Source organism: Trifolium pratense, linkage group LG3 (assembly GCF_020283565.1).
Source record: "Trifolium pratense cultivar HEN17-A07 linkage group LG3, ARS_RC_1.1, whole genome shotgun sequence".
Lineage (NCBI taxonomy): Eukaryota > Viridiplantae > Streptophyta > Magnoliopsida > Fabales > Fabaceae > Trifolium > Trifolium pratense.
The window spans coordinates 41548112-41566435 of record NC_060061.1 but is presented as its reverse complement, the minus strand read 5'-3'; the positions used below and the strand labels follow the sequence as shown (position 1 = coordinate 41566435).

Sequence of the window (18324 nt, the reverse complement as noted above, 5' to 3'; positions counted from 1 at the left end):
AATAATATAAGACTTTTTTCTTTTTTGACATAATAAATTTGCATATTAGACCCTGTTTGGCCGCTAGTTTTAACAATAAAACTTTTGTTGCAGATTCAATGGTATTTCAAATTAAATTACATGTTTGGTGGTGGTTCAAGGTGAAGTTCAAAAATTTCGATTGTGCATTTAACTTTTGGATTTTTAACCCTCTACTTTGTTTGAATTTGTCGGTTTTGAAACTTTTATTTTCAACTATTTAGCTATATGCTTTTTTTTTATCTTGACATTGGTTAGCATCTAAATTGTGCGCACCTTGTGCTAATTTAGAGTGCTAGTTATAATATATGATTCTTTTGTTGATTAAAAAAAAAAAAACTCAAATGGTGGTGGATAGTGTTATCCATTCTTAAGTGAGTGAAATAAACAAATTGGTGCGTCAATTAAGTAACAAGTTTATAACATTAATTTCGAAGAAGTTTAGTCCTCAAGCTTTTTCAGATTTTACATTGATTTCTTTGGTGGTTGTGTGTATAAGGTACTTTCAAAATGCTTAGCAAATTCTGTCTAAAAATATTACTTGAAAGGTGGTGTATGTGACTCAATCAACTTTTGTGAACGACAGACAAATTCTTGAATCTTGATGGGGTTTTGATTACAAATGTGGTTGTAGATGAAGCTAAGAAGAAGAATCATGATTTAATTATGTTCAAAGTCGGCTTTGAAACAAAATATGATTTGGTGGATTGGTATTATCTCTATTTATAGTGAAAACGATGATTTTTCCTTTTAAATGGAGGGTCTGGGATGTCGGAATGCTTAAGGACAAACCACATCGTCGGTTCTTATAAATGACAGCTCGATTGATGAATTGTGTATGGGTTGTGTGTTAAGACAAAGGGATACGTTCATATAACACATTCTTCTAATTGTGTTATAATAATATTAGTAATCAAAACGTATACAAATTTTTACCGGGCTTTATTTATCAAGCGATTGAACTATGAAATATTGGAACTTCGTTCTCCTAGAAACCAGCGAAGGTTAATACAAAAGAACATTCTTCTAATTGTGTTATAACATTCTTAAAATAAACCATACAATAGTTATGTTCCATAACGATGAGCCAAGGAAAGAAAGAACATATACTTTATCAAAACTGTTAATTTCTTTTGTGGGAAAGAGCAAAAAGTTCTTCTTTCAAAGAAAGTTAACGTGGCAAACCAATTAACCTTTTGACCAAATATGCTCTCATAGAACAAGTATTCTCATATCTCTTTTTACAAATACTTAGTCAGGATTCTTTGTTCCCAAGACAAATACTACTTGTGAAGGGAAGCATCAACAGATCACCTAAATTATCTATAGTGAGAATGATTAAACTAAAAATTAGGCTTGAGAGAGGTGACATTTTGTTGTTCTAATTTCTAAATATTTCAAAAGTAATTTTGGTTTTTGCTAACAAATATGATGATATTTTCATCCTACTGGTTGTGCATAACTAGTAACAAAAGAAAATAATAATGAAAGCAAACGATGATGAACACATGTTTGATAACATAGTTCTCCGTAAGTACGCCTCCGACTGTAGAATTCGTTACAACTTGTTTCTATTAGATAAATGAATGAATTAGGATTTCGATATTACAAGCGGTATTTATAATAATAATAATAATAATAATAATATTATGGTCCATATAACAACAATAAATAACCTTGAACCGTACCGCGGGGCTATTGTCCCTTCACCCCCTAAAACATTTGTGCCAAGTTCGCTTTGCTCCACTAGCTCAACTCCATAGCCGCCTCCAGCCTCTTCCTGATACATATAAGCCATAATCAACAATCTACACCTTGGCGAATATCAAACCCTTATGAAGAACCACTGTATGATATCTGCATCCTTAGCACTAGGGAGTCGTTTCCTTCTTAACACAGAGAAACATGTAACAAGTTCTAGCAGTGCTTGAACTTGTCACTGGTGACTGGCTTGGTCAACATGCTAGCTGCATTTTTTGAAATATGAACCTTCTCAAATAATATATGACAAGTTGTAAGTACCTTGTGAAACCTTACATGGATATGCTTAGTTCTCGCATGATACACTTGATTCTTGGCCAAGTAAATGATAGTCTGACTATCACAATGCATTTGAACTCCACCTTGTTCAACACCCAATTCCTTCACTCAATTCGCTTCTCTCGGCTAGCTCAGCTCCTCGGCCGCCCTCAGCCTCTTCCTGATACATATAAGCCATACTCAACACTAACTTATAAGAAAAAAAACAATCAAATTTATTAAGAAAAACTAAAATATAATAATCTGGAGTATATTTTTGTGTATTTTTCTTAAAATAAATTGCATGAAAAAATGTGTAAAAACAATTTTGATTGGTTATGGAAAATATAAGAGACAGTTAACTGAGAATAAGCAAAAAGAAAATATTAAAAAAGATAAATATTTTAGATAGATTTGATCCTAAGGCCGGATACCAAGTTTTCAGAAGAAAAAAAAAGATAAATATTTCTTTTTTTGTCTTATAATTTAGAACAACAAAAATAAGTTTTTTCTCTTATATTTTAGAACAAAGGAATTATGTTTTGAAGGCGTTTGTTAAAGAGAAAAAAAATTGTATTGAAAAGTTTTATTCATCTATAGCGTTCATAATATTTTCTTTAAATCCGAAAAGAAACCTTTTTTTTTAAACAAAATAAATAATAAGCTGGTTTCTTTAAACAAAATAAATAATATTAAGGCTTTAATGCACTTTTGATCCCCCTATTTTGAAAGATATGAACTTTTGATCCTCCTATTTTAAAAGCCAACTTTTTGATCCCCTTATTTTGAAAAACCTGAACTTTTGATCCCTCAATTTTAAAAGCCAACTTTTTGATCCCCTATTTTGAAAAACCTAAACTTTTCATCCCCTATTTTAGATTTTTCTGAATTTTAGTCACCCAACTCAATGTGGTCAACATTTTGCTGATGTGTCAAGCTCATTACATTATTATATAACTAAAAATTAGTAATTTACTCAAAGAAGTCAGAAAAGCAAACGCTGGTTCCCAAATCATGGAACCCTAAGAAATCAGAAAAACAAATCATCATGCTCGTGTTAACATCCTTCGTGTTTGTTCGCTCACTCTCAATCGTTCATTGACTTTGTTCTCAATCGTTAATTTTTTTAATTATTATTAATTAATTATTTAATTAATTTATTGTTTAATACTTTTAAAATAACATATAAAAATAACAAATCTATCTAAAATATAAAAATAATTAAATCTGCATTATTCCGTTTACGTGCCACTTCCTCTTCAATCCGGCACAACTAGCCTTCCTACAGCATGAGGGGATAGTATTGAAAAATCGGGGGAGGTGTATGTGACTAGGGGGATGTCAAAAGAAAGAATCTTCATATAATTTGTTGCTCCGAAGTACCTAGTTCTCTTCTTCAAATAAGAAAAGCCCAAGTTCTTTCCTTCTCGTTGTTGTTAACCTTTTACTCGCTCTGTACCACAATATATGTCGCTTTTGCACTTTTACACATATTAAGAATGATAATTAATGTTGTATGGAAAAGAGATATTATGAGATGATTTACAAAATTGTCCTTCATTTATGGTATGAAAAAATAAATTGAAGAATTGAAAGAAGAGAAAGTAATAAATAGTTAAGGGTATAATAGGAAAAATAACATTAAATGTTTCATTGATAATATAAAACGACATATATTGTACTACAATTTTTTTCCCTAAAGTGACATATATTGTGGTCCGGAGGGAGTAATTCCTAAACAATGATTATCAATATACTCAAATTCCAATTTTCACAAATAATCCATCTTTAAAGTACAATAATTTTTTGCAATAAAATTTTAATTAATCACAATCAAACTCAAACTCAAATAGAATAAATTCACATGAATGAGATTTTAACACTAAATTATCTTCGATAAATTTTTACTGGAGAGTGAGACAATCCTTTCCCCTTTTCACCTCTCAAAGAATAACCCACCAATCACAAGTTTTGTAGGCCCACCCCAAAATACCCTTCTCTTGAGTCAAGTTCTCTCATTAAAGAATCTTACCTCCCCGACATAAAAAGCAAGTGGCTTTTTATTTACCAAAAAAATAAAAAATAAACACATATATTACAAATTTCATATCATGTGGTAGACAAACAAAGAAACACATTCTCTCCCCTTCCATACTCACATCACATGTACTTGGGAAATGGATTGAATCTATTCGATTTGATGCCGTCGGTGCATTAGAGTCGTCTGATTAACATTAAATAATTCATATTTAAATGCAATTAAAATATCAAAACTCTGATCTTTAAATACCGATTGTCGGTCTTGATTTTATTGACTGCACTTATAGTCACAAGTGCTGATTGCACCGAATCCATGTCCCATGTACTTGTCATCTACACAACCAAAACACAAAACCCCCAAAAAAAAAATTTAATAATTTTTCCACACACCAAATCCAAATCTCAACAAAAATAAATAAACTCAACACTTTTTATTACATAAATAAATTTGAAAACAGTCAAATTATCCCTCCTTCTTTAACCCTCTTTCCCTATACCTTTTATCTTCAAACTTTTTGTTTTCTCTATTAACTTCTCCAATGTTAACCCTTTCTTCTAAATCTCAAACTTCTTCATTCTTTTTTCTTCTTTTCATAGTTACCCTTCAATGTTATATAGCTTCTTCAGCTATTCTATACAGTTTGAAACACCACCACAACAATTTCCACCATCAAAGACCAATGATTCATGCTAACCAAACAAACTGTGCATTGTTTGTTGGAACATGGATTCCTGATGACACTGACCCATTTTACCAATCTTCAAATTGCCCCATCATAGATCCACAGTTCAATTGTAAAATGTTTGGCCGGCCCGATTCTAATTACCTTAAATATAGATGGAGACCACTTAACTGTGAGCTTCCAAGGTAACAAGAGACATAAAGATTGCATTTTTTTGGTTATGTTTTATTGTGTTTTGTTGTGGTTTTTTTAATGGTTCTTTAGCTTGTTGTTGTTAGGTTCAATGGAGTTCAGTTTTTGATAGGAATGAGAGGAAAAAGTATTATGTTTGTTGGTGATTCTTTGGGGAGAAATCAATGGGAGTCATTGATATGTATGATATATGCTGATGTGCCTCAGTCACAAACACAACTTGTTAGAGGAGAACAACTCTCAACTTTCAGATTCTTGGTAAGTTTTTTGACATTTTCTGGATGCATATCAAAACTGGATTTAATTCATATTTACCACCGTCCATAGTGTAAAATGTAAAGTTTTTTACATAGTCTCGGTGCATTCAGCAAAGTTAAAACTCATAGGAAAAATTTGCTATCTATTTGGTCTCATAAGACTTGAGAGATTAGTCTCTCTTGTTCTGCAGAGAAGATGCCTGATTTATGCCCTAAGAAAAGTTTTTTACACCGTCAATCAATTATAATCGTTAGTTTATTGAAAATATTTAACTTATAAAGTCATATATAATTGTCTTGTGAGCTTAGCTCAGTTGACAGAATTATTGCATTATATATGCAGGAAGCCGAGGTTTGAATTTCGGTAATCCCACTTATCCACCTTAAGGGTGAAATTTCTAGCCACTAAGCTACTTGATAAAAAAAGAAGTCATATATATATAATTAATTATGATTTTTTTTACATCATAATGGATGAAAATTAAACTCAATGATTTTTTTTTTACATCATAATGGATGAAAATTAAACTCAACAATTACCCACTTTATATTTTATAAAAAAGATTCAATTTTTTTTTTTAAAATTTTTTAATTGGGTTTTTCGGAAAAAGGAAGTTTCAATTTTTTATTACAAGAAAAGGGAAAGTTGTTCATACCTCTTAGTTAATTTTCCTATAAAATAAGGGAAGTTAGGTTATTGATTAATATTATTAATTTTAATAGGACAGTATCTAGTGGAAAAAAGGTGTCTTTGATGGGGACACAAAAGTAGTGTACTATTAAGCCATTATATATGTATTGGGCTAGTTGATGCAAACTGGAAGCAAAACAGTGTTCATGTGTTGTTGTCATGTGTGTGTAAAGTAGACTAATGTAAACATAAAAAGTCACATTTTACAGCTGCAAAACATAAGTGATTCTTGACTGAGTTTTGATATGGTGTGTGCAGGACTATGGTGTGACCATTTCATTTTATAAAGCTCCTTTTTTGGTAGAGGTTGATGTGGTCCAAGGGAAGAGAGTTTTGAAGCTGGAGGAAATTGATGGTAATGGGGATGTATGGAGGAATGCTGATATCTTGTCCTTTAACTCTGGACATTGGTGGACACATCAAGGATCTCTTCAAGGGTAGGCAAATATCTTTTCCTTAATTTCCTTTTTATTATAAAATTTAGAGTTAGATATGCTTTTTTGTTTATATAAATTAGATTAGATATCTTTGTCCCAGTGAATTTAGCATATCTCGCAGGGATATTGCCTGTAATATGCAGGGACCGAGATTCAAACCCTGATTGTTAAACTACTTGACAAAAAAGAAACTTATAAATGGGCAAAACTAGTCCATCTGTCTTTATCTTAATTTCCAATTTGAGACTAAAATTTTTTGTTTTAAAGATTTGAACTTTTAAAGTAATTTAGTAGTTGGGTTATTATGAAATGCAGGTGGGATTATATAGAATTAGGAGGAAAATACTACCAAGAAATGGATCGATTAGCAGCTATGGAAAGAGGTCTAAAAACATGGGCTAATTGGGTAGAAAAAAATATTGATAAAAGCAAAACCAAAGTGTTCTTCCTTGGAATTTCACCTTCACATACCAAGTAGGGACTCTAACTCTCTTTCTACTGTCTTGACCTGATTTCTCTCTCATACATTATTGTACTATAACATGATTGTGTTTGTTCAATTGGGAAAGCATATCCTAAGCCTAGAAATATCTTTGGTTTGTAAATTGTTAAATTTTGCTATGATTTGAATTTAAGGGATAAGAGGCCTAAAAAGGGTATGAGTCCCATTCTCTTATCCATTGCAATTTGAGCCTTGGAGCTTAAATTCATAGGCTTGTGTTAGTCCTATCTCTAGTACAAGGGTGTTTCTTTTTGCGCCCCATGAAATTCTAAAATTACCCCCTCGCTACTTACGTTGTTACGTAGTCAGTGTTGAAGGTGGCAAAAATATGGAAAAACACAGTTTGCTACTTTGTTCCTTAAGTAGCGAACTCAAGAGGTGCAAAATCTGGAAACACACAGTTCGCTACTTAAGTAGCAAACTGACTTCGCACTTTAAGTTGCAAATCTTATAAAATCTAATATTTTTGTCCCCCCACCCTTCCTTCACCCCTTATGAAAATATTTTTATAAGGTTCGCTAGTTAAATGCGAACTCAGATCGCTAAGTAGCACACTGTATTTTCCAAATTTTGCACCCCTTCAATATTCACTAGAATTACACTACCAAAAGGTATCTTCTCCGTCCATGTTGCTACAACAGACAAAATACACTATCAAAAGATATCTTCAGCTGAAAAAATACACTACCATCAGAAGATATCTTCTGAACTTCTGATAGACTTGGGCGAGATTTTTAACAAGACGGGGGAGGTTGTAAATTTTGTTAAAAGTTACCTTTTTATCACCTTCATGACCACTAATGTAGTAATGTTCACAATTCACATCACATGAAATATTGTTTCCACTTTTATTGCCTTTCCACTATCTGATATTCTGATTCAATCTGGAGACTTTGCTCTCCACGTGCATGATCATGGAAATAATTCCAAAAAATTAATATGTCGGTGAAATAAAATGCATGAGTCATTAGATACATTTTTTACAAAGGATTATTGACTGACTAGTACATTATATTTTTGGTTTGAGGTCTCGAGCCACCTATTTCATAAAAAACATATATTTAAATGTCACATGGTGGCGGCCATATATATTATTTCATTGGGAGTGTCCTTGGTCTGCAGCCCCAATGCTGCTGATTTTTTTTGTAGTTTTGTGGCTTCATAATCAAAACTTTTCAACATAAGTGAAAAATATGTGGTCAAAGTAAAAAACATGGTAGTAGATATTAAAATTGTTTTAAGTATATCTATACAATATAAGAAAATTAGTTGCAATGGTAAACTCACAAAAGCCCTTTATGAAAATTAGTTAATGATTTGGGGCCTGTTTGGATGACTTACTTGAGCTTATGTGCTAACATAAGCATTTGTGTGGTTGTTTTAGAGAGCTTATGATATGTTCATAAGCCGTTTTGAGCTTATTTTCATAAACATTTCAGGATAGCTAATTTGAAAACATAAGATGGTATTAGAGTCTCCTCTAAGATCCATTGTGCCACCTGCTATTAGGTCAGCCATCATTTATATCCACACACACCAAACTCAATAGTGTTGAGTGTGAAGGGATGTGTTAAAGAATCTCACATTAGATGAGAGATAATCTGAATGAGTTATAAATGAGTGCAAACATCACTCTACAGTCGGTTTTGTAGGGTTGAGTTGAGTCCAACTCAAAATCCTAAACACTTGATATGTTTATCCAAAAAAGGCATTGGTTAGCTAGTCTATATCTATATTTATTCATAAGCTATGCTAAAACTCAATGCCAATTCTATGCAGCCCAAATGAATGGAGTTCAGGAGTAACAACAATAACATCAAAAAATTGCTATGGTGAAACAGCACCAATCAGTGGCACAGGCACATCATATCCTGGTGTATATCCTGAACAAATGAAGGTCATAGACATGGTGATTAGAGAAATGAACTATCCTGTTTATCTTCTTGACATTACAATGTTATCAGCATATAGAAAAGATGGACATCCTTCCGTTTATAGCGGCGATTTGAGTCCTCAACAAAGAGCTAATCCTAGTTACTCTGATTGCAGTCATTGGTGTCTTCCTGGATTACCTGATACTTGGAATGAATTGTTCTATACTACATTGTTCTACTAAACTAAATTTTGTGTTTTAATTACTAGTAACTAAATTAACACAATTTCTTCTTACTATTTATAAGTAGGTAATGCATTTATTGAGAGGGTTGCATGATTGAAATTTGCAACTGTTTCATATGTAAAAATATATGCTAATCATGTTATTTAAAGACATATTTTCAAAGAGAATTAGACAAATTCGGCTTATTGCTCCGGTTTTGGGAATTAATATTATTAGTCTGTACTTTAAGAAAATTGCTTGTATAACTATCATCTTCGATTACATTTTCAGTTAAGAACACTCAAAAATATTGAAATTGATGTGTTCTTACATAATATTCTGTCGAAAAGTGTGGTGAATCTCTATATAATTATTAATATTTTAAAAATACTAAAGGTTAAAATTAAACTAAATATGATAATATAAATTAATTATGAAATCTTATATATGCCAAATTAATGTTCGTAAGGATAAACTAAAAGTTGAATCTTTTTCAATTGTTTGAAATGTCATATACTTTTGTGTGGACTCTTTTTTTTTTTTTTTTTTTAAGTAGCCTATAATAATTTTTGTCAAATGTCTAAATATTTTCTACTTAACTAAAAATTTAATTCAAAAGAAATACAAAGACCAAGAGCAAAGACCGACTTTTTTAAAAGAAAAAAAAAAGAAAAAGCAAACACTGTCCCAGCAAATCTACAATTTATTTTAATCTAACCCTAATGGTACTTATATTATATAGAAGGTTCCAAATTGCACAAAAGTTTTCATCAACCCTAATAATAATACATTAAAGACATAATCCAAAGCAAACAAACACCTGCCACGTTGACAGACTAACAAAACTTGTGTATTAATGTAAATCTCTACATATATAAAATTATTAATTTATTAAATCATATTTAGATTAAAATTACACTAAATATGATTTAATAAATTAATAATTAAATTTTTTTTGTCAAATAATTTAGTGGATAGAATTTCACATTTTAAAGTAAATAAGTGGAACCAAATTATGTACATTTTTTGGTTTTGGTTTATAGACCGAATAGGGAGCAATTGCTAATTTAATCTTTTCTGATTAGTGAAAAAATCCTTTAGTGTGCTTTCAATACATATAAGGAGATATCTTTGAATTGTAAGGGTCGAGTACCCTTTGTACTCCTTATAATTCAAAATTTTGCTTATAAAAAAAAAGTAAATAAGTGGAAGTATCAGGATTCGAACCTCGATCCTTGCAAAAAAAAAAAAAAAATTAGTACAAAAGTAAAATTGCAAAAACAATATTTATATACAACAATATTTAGTACAAAAGTAACATTGCAAAAAAAATATTTTTGATATTTATATAAAAAAAAGTTTGGCAGTATTTTATGTTATAATATAACTTTTCATGTAATGATCTCTAAAATGAATCTCGAAAAGGATTTTATATATAAATTTATATGCCATCTGCATCTCTATATTTTTTAAGAAAAAACAAAAGGAGTATATTTAATTGAAAATAAATACAAACACCTTGAGCAAAGACCTAATCAAGTAAATCCACGTAATCTAATCCTAACGGTTATATAGACGGTAACACTTTGAAACCGTTTAGTTTAATTTTTAGCGAAATGAACTTTGAATGATTTACCTTCTAAGATTAGTATTGTTGGATGGTGCTTAATTGTTGCAAAACAAACTGGTGATCTGTTTAATAATGGGATCATTACTTATTTTATTAATAAATCTTGTATATATATATCGTTTATGGAACAATGTTTCTAACTATAAAATTGTTCTACCATGTATTGATATTTTAGCTTAACTAGATTAATTTTTTATATTGTTTGTCCCTCTTATTTTGTAATGCATCGTAATTTAATAATATCAAAATTTTATTAGAATAAAATTTCAAAACAATTTTTAAGATGTGCCACAATTTAGATATATAGTGAGTTTTTCACATCTATAACGACAAATTAACAGTATAAAAATCATATAATTAGCATATAAAATATATAGCGGGCATACAAAATCATATAAATAATCTTCTTGCTTTTCATAATTAGAAAATAAAAAATCCTAAAAATAAGTTAAAACCCTAATCTATAATAAATAAAACTGACCAAATAATTATTCATAAATATAAATTATACATGTAAATTCTTCAAAAATGGGTGAGCATTAGCCATGTGGTAGTCTCGTTCTGTAGAAGTAGAAAATTCCATTGAACAAAACAAACACCCATTACGCATTGGTGGTGGAGGTTGTGTATGGACCTGCTTCTTATGATTAGCACAAGATAAAACCGATGAGCACAGCTCACCACATTGATCACATCGTGTGTCTGCTTCACATTCCATCCATTGATGGGCACCCAAAGTACTGACACTGTCAAATGACTTATTACATTCAAAGCAAAAGTGTTTCATTGTAGACGATGATTATCGCTGAACTTGATAGTGAGATCACGGATTGATCCCCACAACTACGATCAGGAGGAGGTTTGAACCACTTTCGCCGAAGGTAAAGCCACAAATTTATAGAGTAAAAGTCGTGATTATATTTTCAAACAATATATCCATCTATACACAACAAAATTATTTATTTTAAAAATATCTTAGCTTCTTTTTTTTTCCATGTTTGTGTTGCTTTTTTATTTTAAAAATAAAAATATATAATTTTAGTAAAACAAGAGAAAATTGATATATTCTTCTTTATTTATATACAATAATATTTAGTATTGGTGTAAAATTGCAAAAAAATATTTTTGATATTTATATAAAAAAAGTTTGGTAATATTTTATGTTATAATATAATTTTTCATGTAATGATCTCTAAAATAAATCTCGAAAAGGATTTTACATATAAATTTATATGCCATCTACATCTCTATATTTTTTAAGAAAAAGAAAAGGTATATTCAATTGAAAATAAATACAAATACCTTGAGCAAAGACCTAATTAATCTAGTAAATCCATGTAATCTAATCCTAACGGTTATATAGACAGTGCCAAATTACACAAAACTTTCCATCACCATGTATTATTGCGTTCTTCTTTTACTGCAGCAAATCGATAAGAAATGTTTAATTAAAATAGTAGTAGCTTGCATTCAAATTCAACACAATACAGAATTTTCTTAAAACCATGGTACAATATGACAGTCTTCAAATACCACATTAATTCAAAGTAAAGACAAGATGTAGAATATTACACAACAGAAAAACACTTAAATACAGCTAAATAGAAAGCCTTATACATAGCATTTGCCTTAGATAAAATACACAACAGGCAAATTTTTCCTTATGAAATTATTGAATACTATAGTACTATAAATAATATCTTGGACTTTTTAGGGAACTAGTCCTTCCCATGTCTCATACTAGCTCTGAATGGCAACTCCAAAAGGAGAAATTCCCATCTTTGGTATAATTTTCTCTGGCTCTACACCTTTGGTAACTGAGTTCAGTTTGTTTTCATAAGCTGAAACATGCACTCCAAGTGCTGCTCTACCAGAAGGATCAAGGTTGCCTGACCAAGAAGCATCCCATTCAATAGCTTTCTCTGTGCTACATGCAACACTAGCTCCTCCAGGAACAGTAAGCCTTGCCGAGTTCTGAAAAAAAAAGACACAAAAATTTCAATCAGACAGAACATGTTTGGATAAACAACTTATTTAAGCATTTATCTTTTAAGCGTTAGCGTATAAGCTATTCTGAAGAGCTCACGGAAACAGGCTAAAAATAGTTTGTGGTCGTGCTATAGGCTGCTGTTTCCATAAGCTCTCTTAAATAGTCTGACACGTATTTATGCCAGCAGATAAACTCAAATAAGTCAAATCAAGAACAATAATTATAGTCTCATGGATACAAATCACTATATACCTGAGGGAAAAACCTCTCAAAGATCATTCTATAGTAATATGCTTCTTTGGTAAGTGGAGTGTTGAAAGGAAAGATGTGAGATGCATTGAACATCATTCTATCAGTGACCTATAAGAAAATTTCAAGAAACAATTATTAGCCACATACATGGTTTACAAAGATAAAATGAGATTGGATTCATGCTTACATGTTTTGCAGCATGGTCCTTAATGCCATCAATCCAACCGTAGCCGACTCCATCACTGAATTGTTCCTTCTGCCTATATAAAATATGCTACATACACAGAATTAAATTTATATGTTAGTATCACAGATTAGCTTTGCAAATTATGGACAAAAAATGTAACATATAAGTGAGTAGAGTACCTTAGGCAGATAAGGATTCTTTTCATCATCAAAAGCCCTCCTAAGTATCCATTTCTCAATTCTTCCTTCTTCATGATTTATCTGAAAAAAATTGAATAGTTAATTATCATTTAATGATAAAATGTCACATCTTTAAGTAATGTTTCATTGCAATTTGCAACATTTTTTGTATTCATGTATCATACCATTTTAGCCTCAGGATCAATGTCCATTGCAACATTGATAAAGTCCTTGTCCAAAAATGGTACTCTAGCTTCTAGACCCCATGCATATGTTGATTTATTTGCTCTCAAACAATCATATCTATGAAGTGCTTTGATCTGCAATATTAGAAAGAAAAAAAAACTAATCATGATCATATTAACCACATAATATTTTTTCTGAATAAGAGCTATTGTAATGTAATTCTATGACCTTGCGGCATGTTTCTTGGTGAAACTCTTCTTTGTTTGGTGCCTTATGGAAATACAAATACCCTCCAAAGATCTCATCAGATCCTTCTCCAGAAATCACCATTTTGACTCCTGATGATTTGATCTTACGAGACATCAGAAACATCGGTGTTGCGGCCCTGATTGTAGTTACATCATATGTTTCTGTATGATAGATGACATCTTCAATTGCATCTATACCATCCTGCATAAACCACATATAAAAGATTTAACAATGAATCATAAAATTGCTTCCCATATGGTCTTCAAAAAGTTTGCGGTCCCAATTTAGTCCGTTTGTCTGTGGCATCAAGGTTTCTGATGTCGATGTGCGATCATGATCAAAGTCACATCATCACTACTTGACCTCAACTTTTCGTAATTTTGAGCAGTCAAGTACTATTTCAAGTAGATTTGCAACCCAAATTCAGAAAGTGACATCAAGATTTTTTATGTCTACATGCAATTATGATCAAAGTCGCATCAGCACTATTAAACCGCAACTTTTCGCAATTTTGAGCAGACAAGTACTATTTCAAGTAGATTTGCGACCTAAATTTGGACAGTAACATCAAGGTTTTTGATGTCTACATGCAATTATGATCAAATTTGCATCATCCCTATTAGAGTGCAACTTTTCGCAATTTTGAGCAAACAAGTACCATTTCAAGTAGATTTGCAACCGCAATTCAGACTGTGACATAATTTTTTTTTTTAAGTCTGTTTGCGGTTATAATCAAAGTCACATCAGCCATATTTGACCGGAAATTTTTTCGCAATTCTGAGCAGACAAGTACTATTTGAAGTAGATGATTATATACCTGAATAGTAAACTCAAATTCATGATGGACAGTTCCTAAAAATTCTGCTACTTCTCTTCCAGCCTTCAGATCAGGTGCACCCTAATCAACACAACATGACTAGAGATTAAGACAAGTATACAACCTTGTATGAAATGTAATAATCCACTAAAATTGATGTGTTATCGTAATCCAGAATAAGTGAATACCTTAAGGCCTACGCAGAATGAGTGTAATTTTGCTCCCCATTGCTTAGCGGCTTTTGTGCCAGCCAAGTATCTAGCAGTAACAGCTGCAACCAATGAAGAGTCCAAACCACCGGATAGTAAAACACCGAACGGTACATCAGTCATCAACCGTTTTATGACAGCCTGTAATCAACGCATCAATCGTATTAGTTATACTGATTCTAACTCAACCTTACAGAACCGACTTAAAAAGGTCAGAATTTGTCTTAAGCTTTACAAACTATATTAGACCGTATTGATCGCTAGTCTATGCGAATCTTACCCTCTCAAAGGCTTTCCTCAAAACTATCGGATCATAAGGGGTTGACGGAATAACAGCCTCATTGAACCATGGAGGATTGTACCATCTACGGAACTCTCTTTCTTTGCTCGAGTACAAGTGACCAGGTGGAAAAACTTCAAAATGTTCGCATTCATCATGCAGCCCTTTCAATTCTGATGCAATCCAAACAGAACCTACAATAACAAAAATGTATCAAACTTGTCACAATTCATTCAAATCTTAATAGTTACAAAACACATGAACTCAATTCTCAAATACATGTACTATACACTATAAAAATTACCATCTAGTCCCCAACCAATGTACAAGGAAGTGACCCCTATAGCATCCCTTGCAACTAGGAAACTGTTGTCACGAGTATCCAGCAGAACAAATGAAAAGATACCATCCAACATGTCCACAAAATTTTCTCCATGTTCCTCATACTAACAAAAAAATTACCAAAATCAATAACAAACAAAATCTCCAATAATGATTAGGGTATGTTTGGTAACACGGTGAATATGTTAGAATCAAGGTGATCATCCACCATGATTTTTCAAAGTGGGTCACCGTGATTCTGATACGTCCATCGTAATAGTGTAATACCAAACACTCTATATATGGTACTAGTTAGCATAGTCTTAAATAAAAGTCTACGATCGCAATTTGGACCGCAACATAGCGATTTTATGTTGCCAAAACCGTAACATGATAACGATTGAAACTGTATCAACCACATTTGACCGCAATTCTCCACAACCATTATATAGGAAAAATATTTTATTATTTTTTTTAAAAAAAAAAATTTGTACATAAACATGATTAAATAAAAATACATAATGATTATGACTAACCAGGTGTGCAATAACATCACAGTCACATTGTGTACGAAATTTGTGATTAGGCAATTGTTTCCTGAGCTCTTCATGATTGTAGATCTCCCCATTCACCTAGTTTATATGATACAATTTATTTTATATGTTATTATATATACCAAATTATATATTATAAAGTATGAGAAGTATAATTGTGTAAATTAAATTACCATAATAATATTATTAGACTTACAGTGACAATAATAGATTTGTCTTCATTGAAGAGAGGTTGATCACCAGAAGCAGGATCAACAATGGCTAACCTTTGATGAGCCAAATAATTGTCACCATGTTGGTGGAGCCCACTCCAATCTGGCCCACGATGCTTCAATCTGTGTGACATCATATCAAAAATCATTAATATATGATCAATTAAATTATTACTTATCAATTAACCAAAGTTACTTATTAATTATTCATATTGGACTTCATAGGTATGAACAAGCAATTAAAAATTTCCACATGCAATTAATTCAAGGACAAATTAATTTTACTCCTTTTTTTTTTGTTAATTGTTGAACCAATTATTGCATCATAACATGTGGACCCCACATCCCACTTTTTTATTTTAATATAAAGTAATCTCAAGAATTATGTGATAAAATGTGTCATAGTTGTCTCTACTCACCTTGTCATAGTCAAATATGTTTATCCTAAATTACTACTAGTAGTTACTAGTTACAACTGAAAAAGATAAGCAAGGGCCCAAATATAAATAGATAATTATATATATCAACTCTTACATACAATTCCTTAACACATTAATTCCCCTTATAATATTGGATGAACTAGTAGACACTAGACATCACCGTGACATTTTTTTTTTGGGTGATACATCACCATGACATTTTAATACGAGGAAATTAATAACAAGCACTACCATTTTGGTGATTTTTCTAGTATCCTTTAGTTGTCTTGTCACATAATATATGAACTTGTAATTTAAATATTATTATACATATTTTATATCCAAATATATGCTTTAGTATTTTTAGCTACTAATTGCTAAAAATATAGTTATATCCTCTTAATTTTTTTTTCATTCCTCCTCATAATCACCCAATTTTCAATTCCATGAAATCAAACTCAACCACTTCCATGGAAGCTTTGTAAACCACCAAGAAAAGAAAAACTCTAGACAAAGAAGAGTTTGATCATGTAAGAAAAAACATGCAAAACAAACAACTTTGAATACAAACATCAAAGTTAAAGAAAAGGGTTGAACATATTATGTTCATGTAATAAAATATAAACAAAATTTACTTTTTAAATTATTATATAATTAATATATTTGATCTATAAATATTACGTAAAAATATGAAAAGAGTATTGCCTGCGAGAAAGCTCAAGGATGCGGACCCTTTTAGCTTGTGAATCATCTGAGCAACCAAGTACAGCAAGTATGCCACACATTGTGATTAATCAAGACAAAATATTTTCAATAATAAATATTTTGAACCCAAAAACTTAAAAGGGAATGGATAAAATGAGAAGAGGATAAAGAGAAAGACACGAAAAATAAGGAGCAAAGAGTGTGGAAGATGTAACACGTAGAATGTTAAGTACACCTTCTATCAACGTACACGTATTTATAAGTGAAGGGTGGATTCTAAACGGTGTCGTTTGGAGTTGTTAACAGGTAACCGGGTGCTACCGGTGATGATAAATCGGGACCACCGCTTGTTTTGTCTTGTGTTACGCCACGTGCTGTGACGTGGTTTGCTATGGGATATTTTTGTCACCTTATTATTTTTTAAGAGTAATAATGGTGAACTGTGCACATATTAAACATAAAATTAATGTTGATAAAATAATTTTTTACAAATTAAATTTACAAGTTTTAAGAAAAAAATTCTTAATTATAAATATGCTTAGAGTTTGAAAAATTTTAGTTTGCATAGAGCTGAAGATTAAACACATAATTTTTTTTTTAACAGAAAAATAATATAATATTATTAATAACTGGTCTCTGTACAAGACGAACAGAGGTCGGAAGAATAACACACAAAATCTTTAATATATCCTAAATTCCTACTATTAAATTAAACTTAATGGTTTATAATTTTTTTTGAACTTTTATAGCATTTAAAATGATTTTACCTTAATTAAAATTTTTCATTACATAGGAATTATAAATCAAAATTTTAACCGCCTATTTATTTAGAGGACACTAAAAAAATTTACCACTTCAATCAATTTAATGTTGATGTCACCTTATTATTATTATTATTATTATTATTATTATTATTATTATTATTATTATTATCACCTGATTATATATTTTTCTTTATTATATTTTTAGTAGATAGAATGGTAAGTCATTACGAACCAAAAAAAATAAAAATAATTTATTAAAAATTCACACACACAAAATTGAAGGATCAAGTTTCGGACTGCGATCATAGCGTTTAACTTAACAGTTTTAACATTTTTATCTGTTAAATTAGGATTTATGGACTATTTCATCATTATTATTATAATTATTGATTTATTTCTTTTTCTTATGAAGATATTATTGATTTTGTTGTTA

At 30.9% G+C, this 18324-nt stretch overlaps 2 protein-coding genes across 3 annotated transcripts; one reads left to right on the top strand and one right to left on the bottom strand.

Annotated features, from left to right (window-relative positions):
- The first annotated feature begins 4401 nt into the window (after positions 1–4401).
- LOC123917314 (protein PMR5-like) lies at positions 4402–9143 on the top strand. 2 transcript variants are annotated; one of them, XM_045969005.1, is made up of 5 exons: positions 4402–4945; positions 5039–5210; positions 6159–6337; positions 6653–6811; positions 8619–9143. In XM_045969005.1, exons 1-5 carry the CDS (start codon positions 4617–4619, stop codon positions 8953–8955), a joined length of 1176 nt encoding a protein of 391 aa, XP_045824961.1. In that variant the 5' UTR covers positions 4402–4616; the 3' UTR covers positions 8956–9143. The 2 variants fall into 2 exon arrangements, with proteins under 2 accessions (XP_045824961.1, XP_045824962.1); XM_045969006.1 differs by having other exon boundaries at positions 4832–4945; positions 5025–5210.
- Positions 9144–12010: 2867 nt separating this feature from the next.
- On the bottom strand, positions 12011–17398 carry LOC123917864 (asparagine synthetase, nodule [glutamine-hydrolyzing]). Its single transcript, XM_045969741.1, has 13 exons — positions 17128–17398; positions 15988–16126; positions 15774–15869; positions 15221–15362; positions 14917–15110; positions 14616–14777; positions 14428–14508; positions 13590–13811; positions 13361–13495; positions 13176–13256; positions 12997–13083; positions 12810–12917; positions 12011–12541 (listed from the first exon to the last, which is right to left on the bottom strand). Exons 1-13 carry the CDS (start codon positions 17205–17207, stop codon positions 12308–12310), a joined length of 1761 nt encoding a protein of 586 aa, XP_045825697.1. The 5' UTR covers positions 17208–17398; the 3' UTR covers positions 12011–12307.
- Positions 17399–18324: the final 926 nt, after the last annotated feature.

Excerpts from the sequence above, each read along its gene's own strand:
- LOC123917314 (XM_045969005.1), top strand. The coding sequence starts at position 4,617 with ATGTTAACCCTTTCTTCTAAATCTCAAACTTCTTCATTCTTTTTTCTT. Across the intron at positions 4,946-5,038 it reads CTTAACTGTGAGCTTCCAAG|GTTCAATGGAGTTCAGTTTT; the intron begins GTAACAAGAGAC and ends TGTTGTTGTTAG. Across the intron at positions 6,812-8,618 it reads ATTTCACCTTCACATACCAA|CCCAAATGAATGGAGTTCAG; the intron begins GTAGGGACTCTA and ends AATTCTATGCAG.
- LOC123917864 (XM_045969741.1), bottom strand. The coding sequence starts at position 17,207 with ATGTGTGGCATACTTGCTGTACTTGGTTGCTCAGATGATTCACAAGCT. Across the intron at positions 13,257-13,360 it reads TTGATCCTGAGGCTAAAATG|ATAAATCATGAAGAAGGAAG; the intron begins GTATGATACATG and ends AATTTTTTTCAG. Across the intron at positions 12,918-12,996 it reads AGGACCATGCTGCAAAACAT|GTCACTGATAGAATGATGTT; the intron begins GTAAGCATGAAT and ends ATTTTCTTATAG.